At 46.0% G+C, this 12,491-nt stretch overlaps 1 protein-coding gene across 1 annotated transcript; it reads right to left on the bottom strand.

Moving 5' to 3' along the window:
- Positions 1 to 231: 231 nt before the first annotated feature.
- Positions 232 to 9,109, bottom strand: LOC142937774 (serine/threonine-protein kinase H1-like). Its single transcript, XM_076080862.1, has 3 exons — positions 8,844 to 9,109; positions 7,335 to 8,055; positions 232 to 594 (listed from the first exon to the last, which is right to left on the bottom strand). The coding sequence occupies exons 1-3, from the start codon at positions 9,107 to 9,109 to the stop codon at positions 232 to 234; spliced, it is 1,350 nt and encodes a 449-aa protein (XP_075936977.1).
- Positions 9,110 to 12,491: the final 3,382 nt, after the last annotated feature.

The following is a 12,491-nucleotide window of genomic DNA, read 5'->3' as shown; positions in this document are numbered from 1 at the left end:
CAAAACTGAAGGATATTCACTAACAGCTTAACCTGACCACGACAAAACTAATGGAGGAGGAAGTCAGCCTGCAGGGGAACCTATTAGTCTGGCAGAGAAGACCGACTGAAGTCCAGAGAAGACAGGAAACTTTTTTTTAGTCCCGTGCCTCCCAGTTTCTGAGTTTGTGAATGCAATACACACTGAGGCAGCTGGTTCCACCTCTTTGCCTTCTCATGAATGTGGTGCGCTTCAGTTGGACGGTGATGATGCACCTGGGACCCTCTGGCTGGATGTTGTGCGGCTCTCACTCCAGATGCTCTGCCCTGCTGCCACTCTTGGTTCCCCTCCAGCGACGTCAGCCTTCCAAGGCCCGCGCTGTTGGACTCTGCCGGAGCTTGCGGCGCTGCTCGGGCACCGCGAGGAGCTACGCGACGTCCGCTGCTTGAGGTTCTGAGAAATCGATCGGTGGAGGTTTTTCACGGAGGAGCCGGCAGCCATGGTGACCACCCAGGGGTGACGGATGGCTTGGTCGGCGGTCAGGCGCGCGGCCGGGTCCAACGGCAGCAGGCGCTGGACGAAGTCCTTCGCCAGGTTGGACACTGAGGGCCAAGGCTGGGGAACAGTAGAAGCGGAGCAGAGGGATTGTCGTCAGTGTGATTATAAAACCACTCACCCCACATGTCAAATCATCCCCCACACACACACACACACACACACACACACACACACACACACACACAGCCCTCTAAAAAAGCGGCGCCTGGGTATCTAGACGAGGCGCCTTCACAGGTTCAAAGCCCCCTCACAGTGGGGATGAAAGATTTCCTTCTAATAAAGAAATAAAACTATGATCCCTGTGCTCTGCAGGCCTAACAAGCATAACTAAACTCAAAGGAAAGCTAAATGTCACTGGGCAAAGGGAAGCAGCAGTCTTAGGCAGAAAAGAATACGAAGCCTGGGATGTATGGCAGCCCTGCCGTATGTGTGGGATTTGGCCGCATGTTTATTCTACGCCTGCGTTAGCTTCTCAATAAAGGCCCTCCTGATGAGCTGCGCCGGGATCCTCTGCTCTTTGTCAATTCAAATAGCAAATCATTCCGCTTGTCGTGACCCAAGCTGACAGTGGAGAACGCTTTGAAATCTGCGATGCCATCTTGTTTTGCAGTGGGAGAGAAGTTGATGACATTTGTGCGTACATCACAATGGGCTTCATTAGCATCAAACTGCTCTTTCTCTCCATGCTTTTTACTATTGTTTGAAGGAAGTCAGGTAATGATAAGCATAATTCAGAGACTGCTTCCTTAATCACTTCTATCTCTTGTCTTTACATGCACAGATATTTCCACAGTCACCAACCAATTAGTTGTATTCTCCACTGTGTCTGTGCTGAGGAGGATAAAAGCTAAATACAGTACAACGTGTGTGTGCAAAATCCTCTCATTCCACGCTCAACCTCGCACCGACTAAATCTCACTCTTTAGGGAGGTCTCGCTCTCCATTTTTTCTATCCTGAAATGCATTTCTCTCCACCCTCTCTTTTTTTTTTTTTTTTTTGTCTCTCGTCGAGTAATGACAATTAATCAAGCATGAAATTGACAATCGTGAGACTGTTGCCGGTGAGAGGAATTCAAAGAAGCCCGGCCTCGCTTATTCTCACGGTGCACCGACTGGAGAGGAGTGCGTGTGTGAGGTGTGCCGTGCCGCCCCGCCAAACGAGTCGTAAAAACGCTCCTCACTGGAAACTTTATTCTTATTGTGTTCTTATTTCACACCTGAGAGACAGGCAGAGTGACACTCGGTTTCCCTGGGAAGGAGAGAAAGTGTTTGATTGAGCTCCCACGACTAACAAGCCTGACTTTCCTCCTCACCCGGGGCTGTTGGTGATTCGACAAGGCGGGCTCCTTATTACTCTGCCATGAAATACACATTTGATGTCAGCCGTGGCTAGCAGGAGCTTTTTGTTCTTGATCTGGAATGATGCGTGATTTTAGTGCGTGCTGGCTGTGTGGAAGAGATGGTGAAGCAGTTACTAGGTGGGAATGGAAAAATCTTTAAAGAGGTAGCAAAAGTTTGCCTCCCTCCTGCCATCAACGTGCTAAGAAGAAAAGACATAACTGTGGGGTTTTTTCTGGAGCGAAGCAGCTGCAGGAAGTTTATCCCTCTCCCTTATTTGGAACATTTTTCACGTCAAAATACACAAAGGCTTTATTGTGTTCGGAGGAGAGGGGCAGGAGCCGGTGTTATACATCACTGTTGAGCAGGGAGCTGGAGGAGGGAGAGGGGGGGTGGTGGGGGTGGGGGGGGGGGGGGGGGGGGGGGGAGACAAGTGGAGCTCAGATATGGCACAAGCAGTGGAGAAACCTACAGGGCTTGCTTTGCAACATCTTGTTAGAGTGAATGAGAAGCTGACTGCGTTAGGGGCGCGCTACATCTTTACCTGACAAAGCCGTAATTGCAACAAATGAAGAAAACGCTAGAAGGTTGGATTACGCTAATGTGATCACGAGGATAATGCACTTTTGAGTAATGAACCGCTCCACGCGAGAGCCCCCGCTTCACAATCCGACCGGATTCCGACTCAACCTGCCAGCATTTCCTGAGAAACAAAAGCCAAGTTTAAATATGCCTCGTCATAATGAGTCCGAGTGGGAGAAGGTGGGCCCTGCTGCTAATGCAGGTGGAAGTCGCAGCTAAACCACAGTAATCAAATCATCAATACCCGGATGCAGGGGGCTGTCATGTGCAATGCACCGTGGCCGAGTGGAGGCTGGGTTTGTTTGCGCGGTGCTCACTAGGGGGCAGACTGGGCTAACCGTTACCCAGGGTGCCCTGCTGCTGAGAGATGCAGATGTTTGGGGCTGGGCCCCGGAAAGTATGTGTCTTCAATAACACAGCCGCAGAATGCAGAGGAGGTTACCAGGCTGCTGTCTGGCCTGAACTAATGCAAAGTATGTGCTTCACATACTAAAAAGGCTGCCATGAGATCGTGCGTGCACGCAGACACACACACACAGGAATCCACTCATGCGCTCGCACGCATCAGATGTGGATGCCCTGATTCTGTGCGAGGGGAAACGCTCCCGTCCTGCGTGCGAGCGAGCGGATTGAGTGATAAGGTGTGAAAAAACCCTGAGGCTACACCCGCTCTTCCTCTGTCCTCTCCTTTCTCTTCCCAGTAATCTCCTCCGTCCTGCCATCCATCCCTGGCTCCCCCACCCCTCCCGCTTTTGAGTAAACACATCAGTGTGACTCTGCACTACAGGTCTTCAGGCCAGAGGGCTGTAGCACCAGTGGGGGGGAAATGTATGTGAGTGTGTTGCTATAGTGTAGCGAAGGGGTGGGGGATGCTGGGGAGACAGAGGGGCCTGGTCCGTGGGCAGGTGCCGGGGGACATTAGCATTTCTTAGTGAGTCTCACCTCCATCTCGCTGCTGAAACCCCCCGGACCACCCACACACACACACACACACACACACCCTATTCTGCTACAATAAACACACAAGGTTACCGATACTTCCAGAAGAATGTTTGTAATTGCAGCCCCCGGGCATTAATTTGCATAGTGGAGACAAATTGTAACTTTCAAAATCTTTATATGTCCATCTGGAAAAAGGATACCTGAAGACTTTCCTTTTTCACTACACTGCTTTGTTGAATATTAATGTTTGATCTTCCAATGACAATATTCTGCTGTCTGCTGTTGATGAATGACACAATCTATGACAGTATATAACTGTGCAACCTCACACTCATATTTGACCCGGTTAGAGTGACACTTGCATATTTTAAATTAATAACTCAGTCATGTTATCAACACCTAGAAATAATTTAAAGGGGATTCATGACAGTAGATTCAAATTTAACGATGCAGCTTTGTAGCTTTTCCAAAGAAAGTTACAGAGTATTTAGGTATTCATTTGCATCTTCACTTCCCAAATAGTTTGCCCTTTTCTATTCCATTCAGCTGTTATCATTTGTATATCCTTGTTGTGCACTGTTATCTTCAGTCATTAAAACTCCTGGGTTTTTCCTCCGTTTCTTTCAACAATCCAAAAAGACAACAGCGTTATCAATGGGCGTAGAACAAAGTGCCCCTGGACGCAAAGACCTGGAACCGATTACAGAAACGAAACATGTGACGTAACGCTGAGCTGAAAATGTGAACAGACTACAGTGTGCAGAAATGAGCTGTTATGGTGTTGCATCAATCAATGTCTCTGAACGAGTGTGGCCGATTTCGCCGTCCAAATTTGAAGATAAAAGGTGTTTTTACTGAGCATGACATCGCCAGAGAAAAGCGGCTTTCAACAGAAAGGTCCACATCAGCTGCAGCCATCTTGGTTGGCAAATACCTCAACAGCGCTCTGCTTTAGAGTCATCGTCAAAGACGTACACCGTATTCCATAAATGGTTGTGATTGGCCCGTCTGATCTCAAGTTGCTGGGAATCTGATCAGACAAATCTGCCAGAGAGCAAATAAAACAAAAGACATCTGTTCCAAGAAGCAGGTTTACTGAGTTATCGGATAACGTTGCTGAATAAAACACGCTGCTTACAACAGATTATGTTCCAGATACAGATTCATGATTCACTAAGTTATCCAGATGTCTTCCAATGTCTTGCATCAGAGCTTCAGTGTTTTTTTTTTTCGCTCTATATTGTGAATGTGTCTGTGTGATTGCATCAGGGTGCACCCTGCCTCCCACCTTATGCATAACTTACCGGCTTTGGCCCCCCGCAGCCCGTGTCCCCCTGACGCACTTCAGTATTCTTTTCATTCTAATTTTAAAGTCTCTCTTGGCACTCTGACTACTATTTCTCATGTGATCATTATCAGTTTTATCCTTGTGTGTTGGCCTATTTTCCAGGACGCCATTTTGACACATCAAATTAGGAAAAGCCCAGGTTTAAGTAATCAAATGAATGATGGCTGGATTACATTCCGCTGCCTTGGTTTCCAGGGTCCGGGTGTTGTGCATGCTGGCTCACGGCCACACTGTCATGGCTTACTGGGACACTTGGATGGAACAGATGAGGTTATGAGTAACACCTGTGCTTTTCCTACTACGACAAGTGAAAATGTCTGCTGTGTAAAAGGCCCATTTTATTGTCATCTAATTACTTTGACAGATAACATCAAAACAGACATTACTCCATTACTGCAGTGAAAGGCGTCGCCCGGGCCTCTGTGTCGCTGTGTTGGTGGACAGCTCATTTCAAACGAAACTCTTCAAGTCAAGTTAAATATGCGATGGGAATTGCTCGGGCTGTTAAAACTGTTCTCGTCCCAAGGAGAAGTGCCCTTCTGAATGACATGAAGAACCCTTCTGGTGACAGAGGTCCACATTTTGTGGATACTTGTGAACCCTCGTCACACATTTCAACATTACTATCACCGTGTGTATGTGTGTGTGTGACCGTGTTGTCAGTCTATCAGAGAGGGTGGATACTTGCACATGGCGGAGAGTAAGGGTCTTGTCGACAGGGAAATGTGATTGATGGCCGTTCCATGAAGCCCTGGACTGTCACTCAGCCATGTCAGATGTCTTCATGTTGTTGTCATATGAATTCCTAATTTGACGTCTTTATTGCATGTCAGTGGGCTGTAAGACCCTGGTCTTATAAAATGTGGCTTTCAGCTTCGTTCCCAAGGATGTTCCTCCGCTATTGTGGCCTACATGTGAGCTGTGTCGAAAGCCACCATGAAAAACGTGAAATAAGCCCTTGCATAAACTCGAGATGGATTTTGGGCTATTGTTCAGTTGGTGGTCAGTGCAGCGGTAAACACAGGGATAATAGTCCAGGGCCTATGTAAGGGAGCCTCTTGTATGCCAGACTAAAATGTCAGACTGCATCCCTGAGAATCGGGCCAGGCTTAAAGCCCAGTGAATAATCCAGCCTTGGGTGTAATCAGCGTGAAAGAACAAGCTCAAACTCACAACTGAGCTCGACAGAACAGGCTGTTAAAAATACCCACTTCAGTTGTATGACAGAGGCAAGGGGAACAACAAAACATGCAGGGTCCTCTTTGTCCCATTTTAAAGCATCCTTAACCCGAGACACCACAACAAACTGTCGCATATCCATTCCTGTGCTTTACGAGGTTGCAGAGGAAGGGATGAATACGAGCCGCACTGCTACATGCTTAGTTGAAAATGTTCCTTTTATCCCGGGCAAGGGTGGAATAATGTAGCTATTTCTTGTAGTTCTAATAGCATAGTGATTAAGGTGTGAATCATTCTTGTGCAGCTAGAAGATGGAACGGCCATATGTGAATGGATGTGTTGCTAAGGTTGGATAATTCTAAAGCATGCACATTGTACACGAAAAAAACTGATTGTGTTGTTTGGAAAAGGCTAAATGTCAAAATAGAAATGTCAGATGGAGGATTTATTTACAGGAACATTTTCCTGCAGTCTCAATCTAATACTGATGCCTCTTTATGACCTAAGTAAGCAAATGAGACCATCATCAAGAAGATTGGCTATTTCTGTATGATTATTCTTAATGCCTGTCACCGAGTCCGCAAAATCAGACTATACTATTTACAACACTGGTTCACGAGAACTCCTTCCCTCCTGTTAAAGGCCGTATTCCTGGGGCTGCCGGAGGGAAGGGTGTCACGGGAGAACCAGAACCAGGACTGAGTGGGGCAGACTGTCATACCCTGCTGCAGTTAAATAGGACATTTTCTAAAGTCTGGTGCTCAGAAACACTATCCTTTTGTCCGCGGGGACCGTCAAAATCAACACAAAATGAATATTTATTTTTCAAATGGTCATATTCATTGAGTTAACTGGAGCTTTTCTAGTTAACCTGTGCTCCTGAGCTTCTGTTTAGTATCCACATAAACAAAACACGTCTCAATTGTGACTGCATGGCAGCACAGCCGTGGGGATTTTGTGCAAGACTGTCAAAACAATGTCAAAATTGCATCACTAGAAGCAGAGGTCAAGTCTGTGAAGGAATCGGTAAACTATGAGAATGACAACTTCCACCTGTTCTAGGAGAATATCTCTGAAAAAAAACTACTACTATTGGCTATTTATTTTCACTCTTTGCAAGCACAACCCTTCAACATAACACTATATAAGGACATACATCAATGCTGGTTCCTTGGTTCTGTCCATTGAGATGTAGACTAGCTGGACCTGCTACATGCCAATACATGCATTACACTGCCATCCACCACAACCTCTCCACTCTTAGTTTCTGTCTTGTTACATTTAGGGGACACTAATATTGGCATTAGACATTAATCCTGGAACTCTCTAGAACTATTTGCTACAAAGAAATATTTACTTACTCACTGTACTAAACTCCAATGTGCAATGAATAGATGTGTAAACTTACATCTCCATGGAAGCTGTATTTGCCTCTTACAATGGATCTGTAGAGCCGTGTGCGACTGTCGTCCTCAAACGGCATGGATCCACTCAGCACGACGTAGGCGATCACCCCCAGGGCCCACATGTCCACTGCACAGGAATAGGGTTTCCTCAGCAAAACCTCAGGGGCCATGTACTCAGGAGTTCCACAGGTGGTCCTGAGGGACCAACTCCTGTCTGTTCCAGTACAATCTCCACCGATGCTTCCGTCAGGACCTGAGATCTCCGACCCTGTGCCGCCAAAAGTGGCCAGTCCGAAGTCGGTCAGAAGCAGCCTGGAGTCGGCCCCGGGGTGGTAGTACAGAAGGTTCTCAGGCTTCAGGTCTCTGTGGGTGATACCCAGGTTGTGCAGGTGTCCCACCCCAGCCAGCACCATCCGCAGGGCCTGGGTGGCGTCCCTCTCTGTGAAGTGGCCCCTGCTGACCACGCGGTCCAACAGCTCCCCGCCGGTGGCCAGCTCCAGCACGACGTAAACCCGCCGCGGGAACTGAAACACCTCGATCAGCTGAATCACATGAGAGTGGCTCACCCGCCGCAGCACCGCCAGCTCCGAGGCGCACACCTCGCGACCCTCTGGGGCCTCTACCTCCATCATTTTAATGGCGAAGGGCTGGCGAGTCACCATGTGCTCCACGCGCACAACGCGGCTGAAGCTCCCCCGACCTATCAGGGCCCTGATGTCGTATCTGACAGGGCAGGAGGGGAAAGATGAGTCACTACGGCATCACTATCACATGAAACACTGTTGCAAAGCAGTCACCGTCTCTCACTGCAGCTTTGATGTGATGGGAAGATATCAGCATGGTGCACAGCGGACTGCGGATATAGTCGACCTGGCAAATTCACATAGACATATACATGCAATGATTTAGATCACCAACAAGGCGATAGATAAGCTGTGACTAATAGGTTGCACACAGAGACACCACATGCACTTTCCTTAAAGCCATCTGTTTTCCTGCTTTAATTGTTTCTACGCTCTAATCCGACAAGTACAGAACGCCAGTCTTCAGGTATTACAAGGCCTAGGCATCTCAAATAAATGTCTACTGTTCGCACTAATAAATCCTAGCGCGGAAAGGTTGGTGGTGGCAGGTTCAGTGAATGAGGAAGCTGGTGACATTAAAGTCTTCCATGAGCACTGCGAATGCTCTTAATGAGTCACTTCACCTGGTGTCGTGCTGCAAGAGATCTATTTTTTAAATAAATATGAAAAACTGTCTGCTCACAGGGCAGAAAGAATATTACTTGTTTACAGTGCAGCTTCAGTTATTCACTATTTCCTTTTTTTTTCTTCTTCACACTGTGAGTTACTTGAAATTGGATAAAAAAACAAGATAGCAGTAGAATGTTTTTGGCAGAAAAACAAAAAACACATTTCAACATGTATTACTAGATTCAAAGATTACTTGAAAAATGGGGATGCCAAAAAGCAGATTTCTTTTGAAAAATGTTATCAACTTTCCCCTCTTACCTTGCCGTCACACGTGGATCAAACTTGTCCTTATACTTTGTAACTTTGTCCCGATGTGGACCATCTCTGAGAATCTGCCGTTGGCTGTTCGATGCTGGTTGGAGATTCTTAACGCTGGTGGAAAACCACAAACTTCTCTGCTTCTCCGCGCGCTTCTTCGGCTCATCGTCACCACGTGCTTTACTAAAGGCAACAAGCGATTGCACGACACTGACATAGCCCTTCTTGGATGCCTCAGGCAGCACCTTGCCGTTCCCGCAGCCCATCGCCTTGTAGCAAACAAAAACAAAAAATACCTACATGTGCTGCAAACTGAATGTGGCCTGGATGAATAAGAACACAAGCCCTGCATTGCAGCACGAGCAGCTCTGACAGAGCATTCGGGTACGCAGTCATGCAGGTGTTGCTTTAGGTTTGCAAACAGCATCAGCATGCTCCACCTATCCAACAGCTGGCAGGTCGACAGGTGTGTGAGCTCTCACCCACCTATGTGATAGAAGTGTCAGGTAAACAGAAAGTGCTTTGAAGCTATTGTCACTGTTCTTACAGTAGATTAACGCAATGAGCACAGCAGAGGTAAACTGTGGAAGGAAGAGGATTCCTCTCACACACCAGGTAACAGTACTTTACTTGTGTATTTCTATTTGATGCTACTTTTTACTCATTTGCTGCTCTACTGGGAGATTGTTTTTACACCACCACATTGATTTAACAGCTATAGTTAATTTGCAGATCAGAGGGGTGTTCCAGTGATTGAGTATTGCACTTTCATGAAGTAATCTGCCTCACAAGAGACAGATCAACAACACATTGGTACAAATGGAAGCAGCAGAGGCCAAGATGTCTAGACTTTTTATCCCTAGTTTGGGTCAAGGGCCAAAGAATACTGTATCTAGATTACTGGAGTCCCATAATGCAACTCAATAGTGTCTCGATAGCATCATCAGGGTTATTTTTTAAAATGTACATTTTTATCAAACTTCAGAAAGCTCCTCCCCGAGCCACAGTACACATTACTCAACTGTGTTCACAGGCTGAGTCGTGCTCCTTATGAAGAGTAAACTAACTTTCACATGTAAAAATGATGGAGTGCCCCTTTAGGACTATTCAAACCACATATTCTTAGCCCGGGGCTATCCTCAACCCTGGGCTAAGAGCTGACCCCTGTTCACTCACATATTATTATTATATTATAGCCCAGGGCTCTTCGAGTCACATGGGTTGAATGTCAGTTTTTAAACATGTGACTACTGTTGATATTCTAGAATTTCAAACAGTTCTACTGCTTACTTTAGCCCGTTTCACACTCGCAACTTTTAAACTTTATTTTAATCGTCCTATACATAACTTCTGCATTTGACCCGTCATACGGACAGTATAGGATCAAACCGCCAACCTTGTGATTCAAGGAGCACCCATTCAAACATACAAACCCGCAACTCACAAACTCACAAACTCAGAACTGTAGTATGTTTCTTGTTTTTTTCCCCCCTGAGACAAAGCACCCACATAAAACTAATCCTGTCAAACTGTCACTGGTAACATAAAGAACTCATCACAACAACCACATTTCAGCCTATTATAGCCAGCCCCATGATACATTTACTTATATAAAAGTGAAATATGGAATAGTTTATCGTGTTTTTGGCTTGTATCCCCACAGCATTTCCTACTGGTTGCAGATTTTGTCTTATTGTGTCAGGAACTAATGCAGAAAAGTATACATGTCCATGTTATTGTTCATGTTGTTGAGCACACGTGTCATAGAGTTTCCCTGCTGTCGAGCCTGAAACTAGTGCTAAGCTACTTTTCTATTTTCTGCATTATGTTGTGCTGCTGTCACCATGTGTCCATAATCTTCATACACAACATGCATCCTCTTCTCCCTGCCTGCCTGCCTCTGTCCTGCACAAAGAGCCAGACCTCGCAGAAACTGAAGACGCCACAAAAACATGCACATATTTATTCATACGAGACTACAGAGGAAGCAAGGTGCTCTGCACAGAGTTAAAATTATTCATTTTCACTTGAGCAGGGCAGGAATAATGTGGATGTATGAGGTTTGTTTAATGAGTTCATGTTTGTGAATAAATTGCACAGCGTGTTTGTGTTTTTTAGGAACATTTGCAGAGCATGCCTCCAAAACAAGGTATTCTATATTTGAGTGGTAGCTCTTGCTGCTCATGCTAACTTTCTCTCTTCCCTTCATTGTCTCGTGCTTACTAAAAGATATGTGCCGCTGTTTCTGCATGAGAGAAACGCACCATTTGCTCCTGTGTGCCGGGAGGATTATTCCCACTGAAGGCCTACCAGGCGCCGAGTGTTTAGAAGCAGCGAATGGAAAAGCTTTCGCGAAAAGCTTAGAGGTTTAATCGCTATTGTGTTATATCCATTGTCAGTTAAGAGGAGGGAAATATGTATTTAAATGAAAATGTCATAGATGCTATTATATATTGCTCTGTCTTTTCAAAGGTGTAAATTGTGTTGTCAGTGGACACAGAGACGGGCTGCATCATCAGTTGCTCGTCTGCTGCAGTTTCTTTTTTTTTTTTCATCCAGAGGAGCCAAAGGGGATGCTGGGCCTATCAGTCTGTTCTGCTGTCACACAATGTCTATCCCTTCTCAAAGGACTGCTCACACACACACACACACACACACACACACACACACACACACACACACACGAGAGAGAGACATAGAACCCCAACACCGCCCGCCCCCCCCACACACAAACACAAAGAGCCAACAGAGGATAGACATCACATCAGCACTGAGGTGGTAAATCGCCCTTCAGAAGCCTTCCTCAAGGGAGTCAGCAGTTCAGCGTTTATCGAACCACTATCTGATTACTAAAAGGCTGTCCTCGGTTATAAATGAACCCGCAACATGCGTGTGGTATTGGTGCCGCCTGTTCCCCGGGAGTAAAAGCCATTATGGGCTGTTGAGAATCCGTTTAGGCCGGAGGAGCGGTCAGAGCGCAGCTGCCACTTGCCAGTCAGTTCATTACTGTTGTTATTGTAGTCAGAGGATGTGATACCTGTGTGTGAGAGGAGTGGACTGCAGCCAGGGCAAACTGAAGTAGCTCACGAGCACAGAAAAGTGAAAGGCTGCGAACAAGCTGTTGTTTATATATATATATTATATAAAAAGTAGGTTTTGAAAAAAGAAAATGAGCACTTGACCTTTTGAAAATGTACACTTTGCGTTGGCAAGTCAGCAGGGAGCCTATTTGTGGTGCGCACTTAACATTAAAAGGTAGCAGGGATGATTATAGCGCATGACAAAAAAGGCTGTACCTCCAGGAGGTTGCATTAATCATGAAGACTAATATTCACTAAACTATCCACTCAGAAGCATGTGGTTTGAGCTAGGCCCCTGAATTCAAATGCGACAGCATTCAAAGACCAACCCTGCTAACCCTGCCTGCTATAAAATGATGTTCCCAGACAACTGTTTTGGCTTAAAAGAAGTTATTTATGTTACGGAAGTAAATTTAAATAGGTTAACCTTGACTTTTGGTTTCACGCAGGACACAAACAACGGTCTCACGGGTGAACGTCCTGTGTTGTCTTGTGTCTAAATCCTGTGTTTTGTTGTATGGGATTCCCATAATCCCATTATTTTGAAGGACCCCTTGAAGCCAGGTCT

Source organism: Anarhichas minor, unplaced genomic scaffold, assembly GCF_050575085.1.
Source record: "Anarhichas minor isolate MPS153535 unplaced genomic scaffold, ASM5057508v1 ptg000074l, whole genome shotgun sequence".
In the NCBI taxonomy this organism is placed as follows: Eukaryota; Metazoa; Chordata; class Actinopteri; order Perciformes; family Anarhichadidae; genus Anarhichas; species Anarhichas minor.
This window is presented reverse-complemented; position numbering and strand designations above follow the sequence as displayed.

Bases quoted from the DNA above. Each gene is read 5' to 3' on its own strand.
- LOC142937774 (XM_076080862.1), bottom strand. From the start codon at position 9,109: ATGGGCTGCGGGAACGGCAAGGTGCTGCCTGAGGCATCCAAGAAGGGC. The intron at 8,056-8,843 runs GTAAGAGGGGAA...CTGCCCTGTCAG, and splicing joins GATCCACGTGTGACGGCAAG to ATACGACATCAGGGCCCTGA. The intron at 595-7,334 runs GTAAGTTTACAC...ACTGTTCCCCAG, and splicing joins AATACAGCTTCCATGGAGAT to CCTTGGCCCTCAGTGTCCAA.